Source organism: Nerophis ophidion, linkage group LG09 (assembly GCF_033978795.1).
Source record: "Nerophis ophidion isolate RoL-2023_Sa linkage group LG09, RoL_Noph_v1.0, whole genome shotgun sequence".
Classification (NCBI taxonomy): Eukaryota; Metazoa; Chordata; class Actinopteri; order Syngnathiformes; family Syngnathidae; genus Nerophis; species Nerophis ophidion.
Window position 1 is genome coordinate 24680593 of NC_084619.1, and position 20299 is coordinate 24700891.

The following is a 20299-nucleotide window of genomic DNA, read 5'->3' on the forward strand; positions in this document are numbered from 1 at the left end:
ATAAATGCTACCACACCCTAAAAATTATTTTTTTTTATGTGAAAACAAATTAAAGTAATTTAATGTATTGAAAAAGTCACATAAATTTAGACGCTCTTTTTAACGTTTATTGCCAATCTTATGCTAAGAGCTGGTCCAATTCCAACACGTATTCCTTCCGTGCACACACTTCCATCTCCGTGCAGACACACAACATTAGGCCTGGGCCAATATTTGATAAGTCAGATAACCAACGATAAATGAAAATTAGGTTGGCAAGTTTTTCCAGCGTCGATAAATCGTCATGTGCATGCTTCAAGAGCATTCAAGAGCGGAATGAAAAGAAGCGGGTGAATTATCTTTTCCGTCATTAAAGGTTTTTGACTTTGTTTGGCGAGACGGGGCCGGCTAGCATCACACAGTGCCATTTAATACTGTTGAAAAACTAGCATTTCTAAAAGTGCTGCAAACGTTTGACAGACATTTGTCATGTTGGTGTTCCTCACTCGGAATCTGCAAGACTTAGGGTTATTTTCCATATGATCTGTTGATACATCTGCTTATACTGTAGTATTTATATTGAACTTGATTGTCAATTAATCAGTTAAGTAATGTACACTCTACATCTGCCTTCATGTTCAAAATTGAAGTTCTGCGTCGTCAATACATTAGCAATTTTATTTTTTGTTTTGGTTGTGTTTATTTGAGGGCCCTCAACCCCCTCCTTAACATATTTTAATGCTTTTAGTTGTAATTAATATTCAAGTGCAGCATTTTGCTCAAAAAGTAGTTTTTTTTTTTTTTATTTAACTTGGGAGATTTAAAAGTTTACATTACAATGTTAAAATATACAAGAAATACAACTTTATCACAGCTGAAAGGATATACTGTACATGCAGTACATTATTATTATGTCTTATCACTACATCAGTGGTTAATATGGTCCCCAAAAAATAATGGCAGTAATATTGTTAATCAGCAATCATTTGCAGGTCAAAATATTGTCAAGCAAAATGTGTTATAGGTGAAGGCCAAAACAACACTTTTTCATCCATCCATCCATTTCCTACCGCTTATTCCCTTTTGGGGTCGCGGGGGGCGCTGGCGCCTATCTCAGCTACAATCAAGCGGAAGGCGGGGTACACCCTGGACAAGTCGCCACTTCATCACAGGGCCAACACAGATAGACAGACAACATTCACACACTAGGGCCAATTTAGTGTTGCCAATCAACCTATCCACAGGTGCATGTCTTTGGAAGTGGGATGAAGCCGGAGTACCCGGAGGGAACCCACGCATTCACGGGGAGAACATGCAAACTCCACACAGAAAGATCCCGAGCCTGGATTTGAACCCAGGACTGCAGGACCTTCGTATTGTGAGGCAGACGCACTAACCCCTCTCCCACCGTGAAGCCACAACACTTTTTCATTCTCAGACAATCCCCTTTCACTTCAGGCTCGTTATTTTCACAATTATGGGAAAAAGAACAGCAATAACACACAAACGCCTGCAGGTCCTTACGGTATTAATGGCTATTTATAGCCTATTATGTGCTCACTATTGACTAGTGATGCATCGAAAATTTGGTGCCCAAAAAATAACTCTGAACAGCACTGCCGAAACAGGATGTTGTGATGACGTAAGCAAGATGAACAGGATGTCTGCAATGTGGATGTACATTAATATATCAAAGATATACCCACGAAAAGCAAGCGACAAAATATGCAATGTGCAAATACTAAGAGGAGGGTGGTGCCTTTTAAGGAGGGAAGGCTCGCAGCAGCGCGAAACAATTATGACGTAAGTGAGTCTTTTGGTACAGTAGAGAGAGGCTCGCTGCGGCTCGCTGTTAAGAAGTGGAAACAATAGTACAGTCTGCAATAAAACTAGAAGAATATACTGCATTTGTTGCTAGTTGCTAAAAAATTCTCAACAAAGTACAATAAACAGCAACAATTGAAAAATAGAGCAAAACAATTTACTATATATATATATACATATGTAGATGGTGACTTGTCCAGGGTGTACCCCGCCTTCCGCCCGATTGTAGCTGAGATAGGCGCCAGGGCCCCCCGCGACCCCAAAAGGGAATAAGCGGAAGAAAATGGATGGATGGAAATACATATGTTAATAAATACTAAATAATAACACAGACTTGTTTTAAATGTATGTATACAACTTTTTAGCTTTTTTCAAGAAAATAAATGTATCAGAGCAGATTATGCAAAGTATACAATGACGTCATGAAGGCCACGCCCCCACCACCACTGGTATCTAGGGGAAACCCTGATAGTAAATATTGATTTTATACATTACAATTTATGTACATTACAATTTATCTACAAGTGTGTTTCTTTTTAAAATGCATGTTTCAGTTAAAATGATTTAAATTAATTTCAATGGGAGAGATTGATTTGAGATACAAGTGTGTTGAGTTAAGAGCTCCGTAACAGAACCAATATACTGTATGTATTTTTAAGCACTGCAGTATAATATTGATATGTACTTGTGTTTAAAGTAATCAATTGCATTAGATTTCTGTACCATGCCAGGTTTTCCCTTACTGCAATTCATGGTAACTAAATTACATAAATGATAATTTGAAAGAAATATGGAACGACTGACTTGCTCAGTGGACTATGTGTCAACTTCCTTCCTGTGTCGCAACTGGAAAAGCGAGTATTGTTTTCATGTTACTTGGCATCATGAAAGAGATTTCAAAAAAACATTGGGTTGATTGTCCATCCATCCATCCATTTTCTACCGCTTATTCCCTTTCGGGGTCGCGGGGGGCACTGGCGCCTATCTCAGCTACAATCGGGCGGAAGGCAGGGTACACCCTGGACAAGTCGCCACCTCATCGCAGGGCCAACACAGATAGACAGACAACATTCACACTCACATTCACACACTAGGGCCAATTTAGTGTTGCCAATCAACCTATCCCCAGGTGCATGTCTTTGGAAGTGGGTTGATTGTGTTGAAAAAAAAAATTATTATTTCTTTAAAAATATGTATGCATCATGTACTAGATGATTAATGCACTCACCAGTGTCAGGCAGGGGCAGCGGGTGGGACAACTTGATCCAAACCCTGAGGAGGTGGCTGGCTGGGTGGGATCACAGCACCACAGGGGATGGACTACATTGTACACACTCACAGAAAGTGGAAAGTGCAAACGAAAGAAAAGAATGGATAATGAAAGACAGGATAGCAACATAGACAACAACAAAAGGATGAAATAAATGACCGAGTGTGAAGAGAGTGCAAACAAAAAAAAAATAAAGCTTTATATAGTTCTAGAAATGGAATCGTGTGTAAACAGGGCTGAAGCATCGCTGCGCTTATACTCTGTCTGTCTGTTATTAGGTTGTGGCCATGTTCCTCAAATGGGAAAAGGAAAATGAATGGTGCACGATAAGGCTAATTTCCAGGCAGTGATTGTTGCTATTTTTTTATCCTGTGGCTTTAATCCAATTTTAAAATGTGTTCTGTACCAGCCAGGCAGCCTGGAAGATGGCCAAAAGTGTCCTTGCAGCTCGGGAAATCACAGGTTGGAGCTCAAAAGAACATCGTTTGGAAACAACAAGGAAGGATTGTCCAATTTGTGTACCGTACTTAAATGGATTACTTCCTGAAATAATCAAGTTGGCACAATTAAAAAAAAAAGGACTGTTTGATCTCTAACTGGAAACTGAGTGCACTACACTTCCATTACTTCTGTTATTGCTATACTTCAATGTTCTAATGCTTTATCACTACTAAGCCACCACCGCTGTGACCTGGGTCTTTAATAGTGCTGATCACGGGAGGCCAAGTCATGGGAGTCTGTTGGCTGAGTCACACAAGCTGCTCCAGACTTTCCTCTTAAGCACTCCACAACTTTGCACTAAGCAGCGAAAGGGATGTTATCCGGTCCTCGTGAGAAGGGGATGTGGGAGCATTGGTTATGCAATGTTTTTTTTTCCAGTTTGAGATCCTGACTGATCTAATTTGACGTTTGGGTGATGAGCATCATGAGGAGCCCTTAACGTTCTGCATTTCCTCCCATGCTGTGAGTCAGAGGTGAGAGCACCGAGGTAAAATGTCAGTGCGCTCCCTTAATAAAGCATGTTTGAGAGCACAAGGTCCCTTATCTAGGCTCAAACATCGTGCAGGAAATGAAAATGTGTCTGCTTAAGACAAACAAGAGATGGTTGAAGGGTCAAAGCTCAAGACATGCCCAAAAAAGAATCTGACAGGTTGTTCCAGTATTTTGTCATTCGTTTTAGATATAAGCATTATTCATTTTTTACACATTAGTTTCTTTCAACACACCCACTTTCACAAATGTTTATTAACTACTGTGCAGTCTTACTCTTTAATTAAAAAACAGATTTCATTGTGTTTGGGGAAAAAATCAATGAGTTATGTATGGTCATCTGCTGTCTCTCAGTAACCACAACAATATAAACACAACTTTCACTTTTACTCTACAACTTTTAGTATTGGATTATTTACATGTGAGTTCTCCAGAATTGTTTTCCATAATTTCCCTTATTAGATTTGTAATAATCGATAAGATAACTAACTACATCGCCAGAATCAATATGCCGCCTCCTCTTAGTGTGACGTCATCTGCAGAACTGGAGCCCATTTCCCTGCATAGACAGTGTGGATAAAGTCATATAAAACTACTTTTTTGATTACTTATTTGCATGTTTTTGTCGCCTTGGTCCATGATTACTTCAAAAATTATATTGTTTTTATCATGAACAAAGAAATATATAAAAGAATCACAGTTTTCAGACATCCCTGTTCTTTTTCCTTACACACCAGAGCCTGTTTCTCCTCATGCTCTTTTAGCATTTTCTCAAGCATCTGGAGAAAACCATCAGTAGAAGAGGATGCAAAACAGTACACTATCAGCTTGCCTCCTGTTTCTGCTCTTCTATCTCTGTTTTTTCTGCAGTTTCTGACTCAGTCTTTTTTCCCTCGAGGGCGCTCTTTATTTTCGGGATTGCCTATGTCTTCAGTCTTTTGCAAACATTTTTTACATCCAAACTCTCATCAAAACCCTTCTTCTGGGAAGTCAGAATCATTAAAATTATCTCTGCAAATTACACACAACGTGCTCAATTTGACTGTAGAGGTCCATACTTTCCTTATATTCCCTTCATTGGGAAATGTATGCACACTGACCCCTTCTTTAGTCGTATTTCTACAACCTGCAACAATGCATCTGGCAGCAAAATTTGCCAATTCCTCCAAATTATGCACAAAAATACAATGGTTCTGGATGAAGATGCCACCAAAACACATTTTAATTACAATATGAAATTGCATCCAGTCTTTTGTTGGTGATGTCAGCAGGCTGGCGCAGGCCCGCCCACATTTTGGGGGTAAAAGTGAGCGTTCATAAATGTCTTGAAAACAAGCCTTAAACCACTTGTGTATCTATTTGGGGGGGAATTTTACACGTACACCTAATCTTCAGATCCATTGAAGAAAGTACCAATGTTGTCAGCATTAGAAGGGCCCTTTAAATAATTGTATTAAGAGAACACATTCACATTACTAACTATTAAGAATGTTATTAGTATGCTAAACACAGGAAGTTGAGTTTTAGCCAAACAATGTTACTTCCCTTGTTAGCATTTAGGCAGCAATTGTTGAGTCTGTATTCCAACCTGAAAGCAAATTAGCAGGCAGCAGTGTTTTTAGGAGTCAAAACACACCTAACAACATGCTACAGGGTGAAAAAACTTAAAGATGGAGAAGGATAAATAATTAAAACGTTTAGGCAAGTATTTGGAGAAATAAGTACAAGTTCTGGTTGAAACTGTGGTAGGAACAATAAAAGCAGAAATTAAAGATCTCCAGTGATCAAGCGAGAAATGTGGGAAACCGTGTCAGAAAAAAAAAAAACACTAGAAATGTGAAATGAGGATCTACAATGTTTGAATGTAATAATCACAAGACAGAATAGTCAGACTTCATGCCCTTGATGTTTTCCTGCTGACTGTCACCCCGGTTCATTTTGTTGCTAGGTCCAGTTTGTTTGGTCAGGTCTGAACACGAACCAAACCTAAAAGTGTCAAATGACTCAATCATATATGACTGGCTGGATAAAACAGGGACTTAATGGATATGACTTTGGTTTTTAATGTACATGATTTGCATAACAACATTCATGCTCAGAATGTTTTGCTTGTGTTCTGTATGTTGCCTGCTAGATTTAAATGATCAACAACTAGTTTTGCTCATTGTTGTGGTTGTGTACGATTTTATTCAAAACTGCAATCTTCTTCCTCTTAAAATTCCTGTGGCCACTGCTGACCAATTGGAAAAGAGTTTTGTGTCACTTGGTTTGCTGTGACACATTTTGGAAAGCCTGGAATTATAATTGCGTATAATTGCCAGTGATTGTGAAGACAAGACATTAGCTTATATGGACCAAAGAAAGCCAACTACAAATGTGAAAACACACTAGGGCAACCTTTTGTGCAGTTTGTTTGTCTTTGGGTGAACACAGCAACCAAACAGTATAAAATGGGCCTTGGTGCCATTCCAAAACAAAAACATTGCAAGGTTCCGTTACTGTGAGACCAGGTGGTAGCAAATGGACCAATCAGGTGTGACATAACTATAAGTAGGAAATACATGAAACCACCGATTTATTCACTGGACATGTATTTGGTTTAGCATGCAATTATTTGTCAGCATGCATACGTTGCTCATGACATCCTCTGAAATTAATATATATGATAAGTATACAGTTATGAACAAAAAACAATTGCTGCCTTTTGTTTCTGGTAGCACTTCCTAACTCACTTCAACAAAAGCAATCCTTCTTCCTGTTTACATTATTGCACGCCATCTCAGTGGCCTAGTGTTTAGAGTGTCCGCCCTGAGATCGGTAGGTTGGGAGTTCAAACCCCGGCCGAGTCATACCAACAACTATAAAAAAAATGGGACCCATTGCCTCGCTGCTTGGCACTCAGCATCAAGGGTTGGAATTGGGGGTTAAATCACCATGAATGATTCCCGGGCGCGGCACCGCTGCTGCCCACTGCTCCCCTCACTTCCCAGGGGGTGATCAAGGGGATGGGTCAAATGCAGAGGACAAATTTCACCCCACCTAGTGTGTGTGTGACAATCATTGGTACTTTAACTTAACTCACTGCTGACCGACAGGCGAAAAAAGTGATCTCACATAGCTTGTTGTATGATTTGAATTTTTACCAGGTGAACATGAACTGCACTGGAGTTTGAGTTTATGTATTTAAATGAACAATGCACTTTAATGAAAACAACACAAAAGACTGTGTAAAATGCTGGATTATAGCAAACATGCTAATTTCCACTCATTATGTATTTTTTTTAACCTGTAAAAAGGTTTTGGTATCGAGCAGATGTTACTAACCTTTTTGACCTCTGGGCTCCACTTTTTCACTACAGAGGGGTGTGGGGCCCACTCAAATATTAACTTTGAATTAGTTTTCTTATTCCTGATTTGAATCATATTTAATAACTATATGTCACCTACTTACAGTTTAACAGAATAAACCCTGTGTAAAGATATGAAACCATATGTTAATCAAAAAGATTATTGCCAAGACTGAGGTCAGGCTGATTACAAAACTAAATACTAATCAAATATACTGCCAAAGAAGTATATGTGGATACAATTATGCACTGCTAAAATAAATGAATTCTAACTAAACTAATAATAAATAATAATGATAATATTTATGTTTTTTAAATAAACTAAAATATAGCATCACCACTTTACTCATTTTTGCGCTGAAGAAACGTCTTAATGACGTAAGTTTCAAATGTCTAATGAATTTTTTTTTCAATATTGTCATTATTGCCACACTTCACGGTGGAAGAAGGGTTAGTGCATCTGCCTCACAATACGAAGGTCCTGCAGTCCTGGGTTCAAATCCAGGCTCGGAATCTTTCTGTGTGGAGTTTGCATGTTCTCCCCGTGAATGCGTGGGTTCCCTCCGGGTACTCCGGCTTCCTCCCACTTCCAAAGACATGTACCTGGGGATAGGTTGATTGGCAACATTAAATTGGCCCTAGTGTGTGAATGTGAGTGTGAATGTTGTCTGTCTATCTGTGTTGGCCCTGCGATGAGGTGACGACTTGTCCAGGGTGTACCCTGCCTTCCGCCCGATTGTAGCTGAGATAAGCGCCAGCGCCCCCCGCGACCCCGAAAGGGAATAAGCGGTAGAAAATGGATGGGATGGATGGGCATCATTGCCACAAGTGGTGGAAAAGTGTATTACAACTGAGTGCCGCTGCGGCCCGTATGGACCACAGCTGAGAAACTTGAAGATATTTTTTGACCCCGGCCGTATGGTTAAGAAACAGTGGTATAGAGTCGACTTTATTTGCAGCAAACTTCACGCACGTACAATCAGAGCATTCTGGACATCTGTGTTGCTGAATCTTTTGCAATTTGTTCAATTATTAATGGAGACGTCAAAGAAGAAAGATGTAGTAGGTGGGAAGCGGTGTATTGCGGCTGCCTTTAGCAAAACAAACACAGCCGTTGTTTCCTTGTTTACATTCCCGAAGGTGAAGCTTTACTATGGAACAGAGCGGTCAAGCAAACATGGTTCTCTATTAAATGTCAACCGGCAGGTTTCGGTGAGAAAATTGTGGTAATACGTCGGCTCTTACCGTAGACATGAGCGGAGCTTGCGTCGTTCCTCGTGCACCTGTCAAAGAGGCAGCAGTGTCGACTCTCTTGCCTCCTCCGACCGGCCGCCCCCGAACGTGGGATGCTTCCACCGTGGAGGAGGGAGAAAAAAAGCTCAGCCCGGCCCGAACGGCTGCCTTCGCATCGCCTCGTCGAGAAACGTGGCTTCCCTCAGAGACATTGGCGGTCACCACACCCGTAGCCACACCCCTCCGACTTTCAGGTACGACTATATAATCTCACTAAAACACTAGTAACACAATAAGCAGATAAGGGATTTTCCAGAATTATCCTAGTAAATGTTTCTAATAACATCTGAATCGCTCCCACTGCCCTGTCTTTTTTTCTAGTCCTTCACTCTCACTATCCTTATCCACGAATCTTTCATCCTCGCTCAAATCAATGGGGAAATCGTCGCTTTCTCGATCCGAATTGCTCTCGCTGCTGGTGGCCATAATTGTAAACAATGTGAGGATGTGAGGAGCTCCACAACTCGTGACGTCACGCGCACAACATCGTCTGCTACTTCCAGTACAGGCAAGGCTTTTTTATTAGCAACCAAAAGTTGCGAACTTTATCGTCGATGTTCTCTACTAAATCCTTTCAGCAAAAATATGGCAATATCGCGAAATGCTCAAGTATGACACATAGAATGGACCTGCTAACCCCGTTTAAAAAAGAAAATCTAATTTCAGTAGGCCTTTAAGTCTATGTTTCAGTTATTGTAATTATGAAAAAAACAGTAAGTTATTTATACATCATATGTTATTGTTCCCCATCTCCATTTCTGCACGGGTGATACACAAGATACACAAGAGCAAGAAAAAAAATCACAAATTACTACAAATACATTATAATTATCAACTGCAATGCCTTGATACACATTTCAATGAATTATAATGAGAACATCAGAAATGCTGTTTCTGATTCTACATGGCTGAACTAAAATATGCACACAAGACCAACGACTGTAACGTTACTTTCATCCACTTGAATGTAGACTGAGCCATTTCAAAACGATGAACAGTTGAGTATTTCATGATAGTGAACATAATGTCTGTAAGACTGAAATTATTTTTTTTGACAATGATTTAAGATTGTATCACTAAGAGATACAGGGATACAAGCTGAAAAAAAAACAATACAAACTAAGGCCCTGTTTGCACTGCACATTAAATCAGATTTTTTTGCCCTCAAGCGACACAAATCATATTTCTTTTGCCAGTGTAATCACTCCAAACTGCTTCACATCTGATCTTTTCCCATCAGATTCAGGCCACATTAGGAGGCAGTCCCAATCTCATTGAATCTGATCTTTTCAAATGTGACTTCAGTCTAAACGCAATGCGACCTGAATGCGACCCGTAAATAAAGTTTTCGTCAGCTTTGCGTGAGCTACGTCCCTCGCGGGTGCACGGTGAAAGACGCAATCGCCAGTGGAAGTGTTCTCGGGCGCGGCACCACTGCTGCCCACTGCTCCCCTCACCTCCCAGGGGGGTGATCAAGGGTGATAGGTCAAATGCAGAGAATAATTTCGCTGCACCAAGAGTGTGTGTGGCAATCATTGGTAAAAAAAATAAAATTAAAAAAAGTAGATATATTTCATCACAACCTGCGGTTTCAGTCAGAAAAGTCAATTTAAGACGACCTCATATTCGGTGCATCACTTGTCAGTTGTATGCAAATGATGTAGGCTACATGTAATATATAAAAATATATTTTGATATATTTGATATAAAATATAATTTTCTAAAAATGTAGCGACTTTTATTTTATTTTGTAGTAGTAGCGACATCGGGCTTCACGGTGGCAGAAGGGTTGGTACGAAGGTCCTGAGTAGTCTTGGGTTCAATCCCGTGCTCGGAATCTTTCTGTGTGGAGTTTGCATGCCCTGCCCGTGAATGCGTGGGTTTCCTCCGGGTACTCCGGCTTCTTCCCACTTCCAAAGACATGCACCTTGGGATAGGTTGATTAGCAACACTGAATTGGCCCTAGTGTGTGAATGTGAGTGTGAATGATGTCCGTCTATCTGTGTTGGCCCTGCGATGAAGTGGCGACTTGTCCAGAGTGTACCCCCCCGCCTTCCGCCCGATTGTGGCTGAGATAGGCACCAGCGCTCCCCGCAACCCATAAGGGAATAAGCGGTAGTAAATGGATGGATGGCTGGATAGTAGCGACTTCCTCCTGGTCAACTTCCTGTGTTTTCACTTAATCACACTGCACATGCAAGTGACGTTGAGGCGACATTGGGGCCACATTTGCATTTAAAGAATGATCATTAGAAAATGTTTTGTTTTTTTAAAGTTTTCCTAAAAGATGCAAAGAGGCTAAAAAGTGGGTTTTATTAGATTATTTGATTAATAAATTGATTAAATTAATTAATTAATTAATGGATTGATACTCATTGATGGATTTGAGAGTCAAATATTCTATAGCTGCAGCCCTGAAAGTGACCCATTGAATGTGTTTCACCTTCAGAACACCTGATGCCAACTAAATGTGTGTAAAATACTTATTATTGTAATATTTTAACTGGATTTTTTTAAGGACTAAAACTATGGCGCCATTGTGTTTTCCAACCCATAACTTTTGCATGTCCTCCCTGTGACTGCGTGGGTTCCCTCCAGGTACTCCGGCTTCCTCCCACCTCCACAAACATGCACCTGGTGATAGGTTGATTGGAAACACTAAATTGGCCCTAGTGTGTGAATGTGGGTGTGAATGTTGTCTGTCTATCTGTGTTGGTTGGGCCTGTTATGAGGTAGTGACTTGTCCAGGGTGTACCCCGCCTTCCGTCCGAATGCAGCTGAGATAGGCTCCAGCGACTCCCCGTGACCCCAAACGGGACAAGCGGTAGGAAATGGATGGATGGATGGATGGAACTCACTCCAAAGTTATTTTGAAAGCACAAGCTTTTGTAAAATACCCAAGACAATCTAAAAAAATCCATATTTCAGTGTGTTTCAAACACCTATTAGTCAGTGTCAACTGCGCTTTACATATTCCTAATTGTTAGCTTTCAAAAAAGCCCAAAGGATATTACTTTTTAGACATTACAGCAACGCCATTCCAAAACGCTAAGGGGTTAAAACTGTCAAAAACCAAGCAAACATTACACAACATAATGTGCATATGATGACTGTAGTAAAAGAAAGTGTTTGTTCAAAGCCAGTAGAAACCCTGCGGATTTTCCCAGAATGCATTCGTTTTTACTTTCATAGCAGGTCTGTCTTCAAAGAGCTCCACACACATGACTGAGATATGGGAAAAATGGATGAAAATAATGTTTAAATCACATCATCTGTGGCCTAATCTTAGTCTTGTGATCGGCCTGCTGAGTGCCTGACAGCAGGAGGCTGACTGAAAGCGATGCAGCATCCTGACAGATTTAAGAAGCAAAATCTTTTATGCAAAAATCAGGCACCTGCCTTGACAAGAGTACAGAAACTTAGCGTGGGCCTTGTGCAGCATCAACATAATATATTGGGTACGAGGAGTAGGGTTGGAGGCGAGTCCCAAGCAGAATAAGGAATCATTTAGTTTCAGTCTTTCTTTTCAGTCAGACTACTGGGACAGCATGACAAGCGCTGCATGACTTCAATCTGGGCTTTAACTGCCCTCCCAACACAAGATTACCAATGGAAATTAACACCAGCACACACACAATCCTCTCATTCTCTATCTAAATTAGGTAAACTGGTGTGATGGCCTCTAACTCCAAAATGTTCCTGTTTCACAGCAACCATACAAAACAGAATTAACATTTGTTTGTGCTAGTTAACGTTGTACAATTTTGCATTTGGTAACACATGCTCATCCAACGTGAAACAGACACTTTTTTTCAACTTCATCCTGACAGAGGTCTAATTTAGAAATTAAGTGAATTATATTTATATAGTACTTTGTCCTTGAGACTCAAATTGATTTACATAGTGAAAGCCATTATCTCCATCTTTAAGCCACATTTAAACCAGTGTGGGTGGCTTTGGGAGCAGGTGGGTAAAGTGTCATGCCCAAGGACACAACAGCAGTGACGAGGATGGCGGGAGCGGGGATCGACCCTGGACCCTCAAGTTGCTGGCCGCTCTACCAACCAAGCCCCACCTTCCCCATATATTTCTATGCTCAGAGGATATTACCACAAAGATGATGGTACAGTCTACTTGGAATAAAGTCAACTAATAATTTGGTGGTAAACAAAAAACACTGAAACAAAGTAACATTATAATCAGGCAATATAATTAGGGGTATCCCCATTCAAGGCAGGTGCCAAACTCAAGGCACGGGGGCAAATCTGGCCCGCCACATGATTCAAAATGGTCCATCACATCTCTTTACGTGGTCCACCGCATCATTTTATGTAGCCTGTGGCATCATTTTATGTGATATGCCGCCTAATTTTATGCGGTCCCCTGTCTGATTTAATGTGGCCCTTCACTTCATTTTATGCAGTACACCCCATTATTTTATGTGGCCGGCAATGTCATATATGTGGCCTGCAAAACGGCACTTTCTGACTAAAGGAACGTATTATTCTTTCACTTTTGACAGAAAAATGTACTGTGTCCGATTGCATATGTTGTTTACTTTAATATTGGTCCTGCAACAAGCAAAGCAAGTTATCCATCAATCTGTTAGTAAAAAATATTGTTATCAAAAAGATGTTCCTATTAAAATTGTGTAACTTACTAGGCTACTGAACTGTACATTTAAATTCATATATATTCAATGTTACATGAGGGCAGCCATATTTGTGTCGTGGCCCTCAATAAAAAAAACTTTGACACAACTTCCATACAACATCTTCACTTCCAATACAATACTGAAATCGGAGCTTTGAATACTGGCCTATACTAATATCAACCCGATACGATATCAGCATGCGTCGTATAGTCACAATAATTCATTATTAGTCATGATTCAGTTCGTTGAAAGATGTGGACACATTTGTTACTGAATACTTTCTAATATGCTTTTGCCGAGAAACATCACATGGACAAAGACCTTCCGAAGGAAAGTTCTGTGGTCAGATGAAACAAAAATTGAGCTGTTTGGCCACAATACCCAGCAATATGTTTGGAGTAGAAAAGGTGAGGCCTTTAATCCCAGGAACACTATAACTACCGTCAAGCATGGTGGTGGTAGTATTATGCTCTGGGCCTGTTTTGCTGCCAATGGAATTGGTGATTTACAGAGAGTAAATGGGACAATTAAAAAAGAGGATTACCTCCAAATTCTTCAGGACAACCTAAAATCATCAGCCCCGAGGTTGGGTCTTGGGCGCAGTTGGGTGTCCCAACAGGACAATGACCCCCAAACACACGTCAAAGGTGGTATAGGAATGGCTAAATCAGGCTAGAATTAAGGTTTTAGACTGACCTTCCCAAAGTCCTGACTTAAACGTCTGGACAATACTGAAGAAACCAGTCAGAAAACCAATTTTGAACTGCACCAATTTTGTCAAGAGGAGTGGTCAAAAATTCTACCAGAAGCTTGTGGATGGCTACCAAAAGAACCTTATTGCAGTGAAACTTGCCAAAGGACATGTAACCAAATATTAACATTGCTGCGTATATACTTTTGACTCAGCAGATTTGGTCACATTTTAAGTAGACGCATAATAAATTCATTAAAGAACCAAAATTCATGAATATTTTTTGTGACCAACAAGTATGTGCTCCAATCACTCTATCACAAAAAAATAAGACCTGGAGAAATTATTGGAAACTCAAGACATTATGTTCTTTACAAGTGTATGTACTGAGGGGCTGAGGTTGCCGAGGTAGTTAATGCTTTTTAATGCCATTTAATGCCTAATTTTCTTTTTAATGACCCATGAAAATCCTGTACTGATACTACCCTTGGTATCAACACCATTGAATTATGGATCGATCCACCCTCCAATTACCTGTTATAATATTAATAATGAAAATAATAATAATAATAGTAATAATAATAATAATGGATTAGATTGATATAATGCTTTTACAGACACTCAAAGCGCTTCACAGAGAAGTGAGATATACTTCAGAGGCTGTTGTCATCATTGCTCGAGACCATATATGTCAAACTCAAGGCCCGGGGGCCAGATCTGGCCTGCCACAACATTTTATATAGCCCCTAGAAAAAAATTGCGTTAAAAAAGTACTTTTGTCTTTTCTTACTAAATGTATTTGTTTTTTCCATTTTGATAAAAGAAATATATCTACTGCATCAAATTGCATACCTTTTAAACTTAAATATAATGCAATATTGAAACAAATATTGTACACCGTAATCATACTTTCCAAATATTTTGTTTTCGTTTAAATAGTAATAAATACTTCAATATCTGTTCAACATATGATTTCAAAGCAAGTTATCCATCAAATTGTACACTGTAAAAATTACATTAGATTTTACGGTAAAATGCATGGGTTTTTACAGCATATTACTGTAGTTTGAAAAAACTACCGTTGTCATTACTGTAAAATTTGGCAGCATATGACTGTTATATCTACGGTTGTTGTTTCTACTATCACTTTAAATGGAAAAATGGTATCACAGTTTTTCATAGTAAAAAACTGGTAGAATTTAAAATACATTTGCCAGAATAAAAAAACAGTGGGACTGTTTTTCCATTTGCAGCAATATGTTGTAAAAACCACCGTCCATTTGACAGTAAAATTCTGGCCACTATGCTGCCAGTATTATACCGTAAAAAAAACAGTGGGTGCTCTTTTTCCATTTACCTTATATATTGTAAACTGTAGATTTTACAGTATAAACTGGCAACTCCATCCAGCCATCCATTTTCTACCACTTGTCCCGTTCAGGGTCGCAGGGGGTGGCTGGAGCCTATCTCAGCTGCATTAGGGCGGAAGGTGGGGTACACCCTGGAAAAGTCGCCACCTCATCACAGTGCCAACACAGATAGACAGACAACATTCACACTCACATTCACACACTTGGGCCAATTTAGTGTTGCCAATCAACCTATCCCCAGTTGCATGTCTTTGGCGTGGGAGGAACTGGCAACTCAGTTACCAAATTTTAGGGTAAATTATTCAGATTTATTTTTACAGTGTCTGTAAAATAATAATAACACAAAAAAATGAATATGCAATTTTGTACATTATTTGCTGTTACAAGCGGCCCTCTGAGGGCAACCATAACTGTAACTTGGCCCTCAATAAAAACGAGTCTGACACACTTGCTCTAGACTCTTATTAATCTACTTGTTGATTTCCTAATGGTTAACATCTGCTTACTTTCTGCTGCAAAATGGTTCCAGCAACGCTTCGGAAATATCACTAAGCACGTATTTCTTGATGTTATTTCAAGCTATTTTAGCGATTATCTAAGCAATTAGCTTACCGATTAGTTTAACTATCACCTTGCCTGCTAATGGCTTGATCTTGGTGTGTAACATGTTTAGCCTCATCCTCCAGTGATAATAATACATGGTAATGATACTTTATCTGACATGTTGGAGCCATATGAACAATCTCGAGCGCTGAGAATATACGCTGGTGCCTAGGGTAAGGACCAAGTGCATTTCAGTTGTATGCTCCTAAAATCTGGAATGTTCTTCCTGAAAATGGGAAACGGGCCTCAACGTTGGCAGTGTTCAAATCCAGCCTAAAAACTGTTTTATTTGATTGTGCAAATGACAACTGAAAGTATTCCATCCACAGTATTTGATTGATTTTAATCATAATTAATTCTATTTCTTTTTAATTATAATTGTATAATTGTATTTTCGGTGTAGCTGCTAGCCACTTTTCAACTGGGGGTAGTACAAATAAAGTGTCCACCAGAGACAATATGCATCAACATTAAAAAGGCATTAATCAGCAATAACGATCACATACCTTTTCACGAAAATCAATATGAATATGAAGAATTATGATGACATACAGATAAAATTACAAACGTATCAATGAGGCCAGATTATTGGTGGGTTACGGTGAGCAAATCAATCATCTCTTTTTCCCGCCGCTGCTGTAAAGTTAATTATAAACAAACATAGCGTCGATCGCGTGGGACTATGTCAGTGTTTAAAAAAAAAACATTTTTCTTGCTATTTACACCAAATGTTCTGCAAACATTCCGCAAGGAGGGGGGGGTGAAAATCACACCCCAACACATCAAACCTCAACCACTTTGAAAGCCTACCAAGACACCTAAAATTAATAGATACGATTAAGTTATCGTTTATAAGTATCAGTTTTGCAAAGCAAGAAGTTTATTTGAGTCGGCTTGAAACAAATGTAGTAGTAATTAGGGCTGGGCGATATATCGATATACACCAGGGGTCAGCAACCCGCGGCTCCGGGGCCGCATGCGGCTCTTTCACCACTCTGATGTGGCTCAGCCGCATACTTGCCGACCGCCCAGAATTCTCCAGTAGGTTTCCAGATTACAGTGTCTCTACCAGAAATCTCCCGGGTAAATATTTTTCGATTTTCACCCAGACATCAACTTTGAGGGCGTGCCGTGACGACAATGCTTCTAACACCCTTTCTACATGTCATTGCGCCAGGATTTACACAATGCTATCTGCGTGCCGGCCGGACGGTCACATTTTGAATGCAACCTCAATCAAGGCATACTTGGTCAACAGCCGTACAGGTTACTTTAACACTCTAACTAATATGCGCCACACTGTGAACCCACACCAAACAAGAATGACAAACACATTTCAGGAGAACATCCGCACTATAACACAACATAAACACGACAGAACAAATACCCAGAATCCCATGTATCCCTAACTTTTCCGGACTACATTATACACCCCCCCCTCACCTCAACCGACGCACGGAGGTGTGGTAGGGGGGTTGAGTTGGTGGTAGCTGGGTGTAAAATGTAGCCCGGAAGAGTTAGGGATACATGGGATTCTGGGTGGCGTATTTTTCGGACTACAAGTCGACATTTTTTTCATAGTTTGGCTGTGGGTGCGACGTATACTCCGGAGCGACTTATGTGTGAAATTTTAAACACATTACCGTAAAATATTAAATAATGTTATTTATTTAATTCGCGTGAGGGACGGAGAAAATGTCCGCAATCGTCACACATACGTCAACAATCGTCACTCAAACGCCAACCAATAAGAATTCGCCGGGCGCGGGTAATGGCAGAAGTGCATTGTGGGTCATGATATGCTAACTGCTACATGCTATACGCTACTGCCAGAGCTATTAAAATGGATCACATCAACAATGGCGGTAACTTATAAAAACTGAGAAGGACTGAACTAAAATGGCACCGAAAAGGAAATCATATACTGCAGATTACAAGGTGGACGTAGTGAAATATACAGCAGAGAACAGCAATCGAGCAGCAGAAAGAAAGGACGCTAGCGGGACACATACCAGAGGCGACACCGAGGAAGATTTCATCGGATTTAGCAATTATGACTGACAGATTGTTTGGTGAACGTATAGCCTGTTTTATATGTTATACTTATTTGAATGACTCTTGCCATGATGTGTTGCGTTAACATACCAGGCACGTCTTCAGTTGGTTATTCGTGCGTCATATAACGTACACTTATTCAGCCTGTTGTTCACTTTTCTTTATTTATTTTAAATTGCCTTTCAAATGACTATTCTTGGTGTTGGGTTTTATCGAATAAATTTCCCCCAAAAATGCGACTTATACTCCAGTGCGACATATATATGTTTTTTTCCTTCTTTATTGTGCATTTTCGGCCGGTGCGACGTATACTCCGGAGCGACTTATAGTCCGAAAAATACGGTATTTGTTCTGTCGTGTTTATATTGTGTTATAGTGGGAATGTTCTCCTGAAATATGTTTTTCATTCTTGTTTGGTGTGGGTTCACAGTGTGGCGCATATTAGTAAGAGTGCTAAAGTTGTTTAAACGGCCACCCTCAGTGTCACCTGTATTGCTGTTGAATAAGGATGCCTTGCAGTCACTTACGTGTGTCTGCAATAGTCTCATCAAACATTTCTTTGGGCTGGTAAGCTATTTGTACAAGCTGTAGAGGGCGCCAGTGGTAGTGGCATCATTGTACGCCCTTATTATTGTTCATTGAGTGAGCACCAGCCTTCATTCGAGAGAATAATTACACTAAAATTCGGGAGTCTCCCGGGAAAATTGTGGGGGGTTGGCAGGTGTGACGCTGTCAAGCGGCATTCATATAAAACTTGCGGGCCGCACTAACATTACATTTTCATATTAAGGTGTGGGCCGTGTGTCTGAGACCCCTGGCTTATACATAGCACAAACAACAAAAAAACTCTTTATGCAGTATTATTTCATTAAAAATTTCAAAAGCGTTGTGTGGCTTCCATTGTTTTCTTTACTTTGTGAAACGGGTCCAAATGGCTCTTTGAGTGGTAAAGGTGGCCGACCCCTGATATACACGATATATTGAGGGTTTGTCTCTGTGCGATATGGAAAATGACTATACAGTATTGTGATATTTGAATAGACGTTCTCACGCAGTTGCTTTTAGCTGCGGGCATTACACTACAGGCTCTTCTCGCTTTTTCCTGTCTCTCCTTCTCACAGACAGCAAGCGTACCTTCTTACACACGTCACATGCTGTCACGTCATACATCACATACGTATACGCCCTCGCATAGCAGAGAGGTAGCAGCATGGGTAACGTTAGCTGTGATGCTAGCAGAGTCGTGCGAGTGGTATTACGAGAGAAAGAAGGTGCGAATGAAGGAAGAATTAATTCCCAAAAAGAACAGCAGGGGGTCCATCGTCTGGCGATGGTTTGGCTTCAAGTGGGAATATGTCGGACGGACAACCATAATTTGTCAAGTGTGGGCCAAAAGTGTTGCTTTAAAAAGTAGCATGACTGCTAATATGTAGCATAATTTGAAGAGTCACCCGCTAGAGCAGTGGTTCTCAAATGGGGGTACGCGTACCCCTGGGTGAAGGTATGCCAAGGGGTACGTGAGATTTTTAAAAAAATATTCTAAAAATAGCATCAATTCAAAAATCATTTATAAATATATTTATTGAATAATACTTCAACAAAATATGAATGTAAGTTCATAAACTGTGAAAAGAAATGCAACAATGCAATATACAGTGTTGACATCTAGATTTTTTTGTGGACATGTTCTATAAATATTGATTTTAAAGATTTCTTTTTTTGTGAAGAAATTTTTAGAATTAAGTTCATGAATCCAGATGGATCTTTATTACAATCCCCAAAGAGGGCACTTTAAGTTGACGATTACTTCTATGTGTAGAAATCTTTATTTATAATTGAATCACTTGTTTATTTTTCAACAAGTTTTTAGTTATTTTTATATCTTTTTTTCCCAAATAGTTCAAGAAAGACCACTACAAATGAGCAATATTTTTGCACTGTTATACAATTTAATAAATCAGAAACTGATGACATAGTGCTGTATTTTACTTCTTTATCTCTTTTTTTCCAACCAAAAAAATGCTTTGCTCTGATTAGGGGGTACTTGAATTAAAAAAATGTTCACAGGGGGTACATCACTGAAAAAAGGTTGAGAACCACTGAGCTAGAGAATGAAGAGTGCTTTCTCCGCATTTCAACATCTCCGTTCGATGCCACACGCCCACACCATCAAAATGCAGAGGCAAACATTTCCACATCAACACCGTATGAAAAAACTAGTCA

General features: G+C 39.8%; 1 protein-coding gene across 8 annotated transcripts in view; it reads right to left on the reverse strand.

Annotated features, from left to right (window-relative positions):
• lyst (lysosomal trafficking regulator) overlaps positions 1–20299 on the reverse strand; it is a 110528-nt gene that overhangs the window by 88689 nt on the left and 1540 nt on the right. For 6 of the 8 annotated variants that reach the window (XM_061910638.1, XM_061910641.1, XM_061910639.1 and 3 more), the window contains one exon: positions 3032–5651. The exons of the other annotated variants lie outside the window; for them this stretch is intronic. In XM_061910638.1, coding sequence (XP_061766622.1) covers positions 3032–3202 — 171 coding nt within the window. In that variant the 5' untranslated portion in view covers positions 3203–5651. The remainder of the gene's footprint in view (positions 1–3031; positions 5652–20299) is intronic. 8 annotated transcript variants of the gene reach the window in all.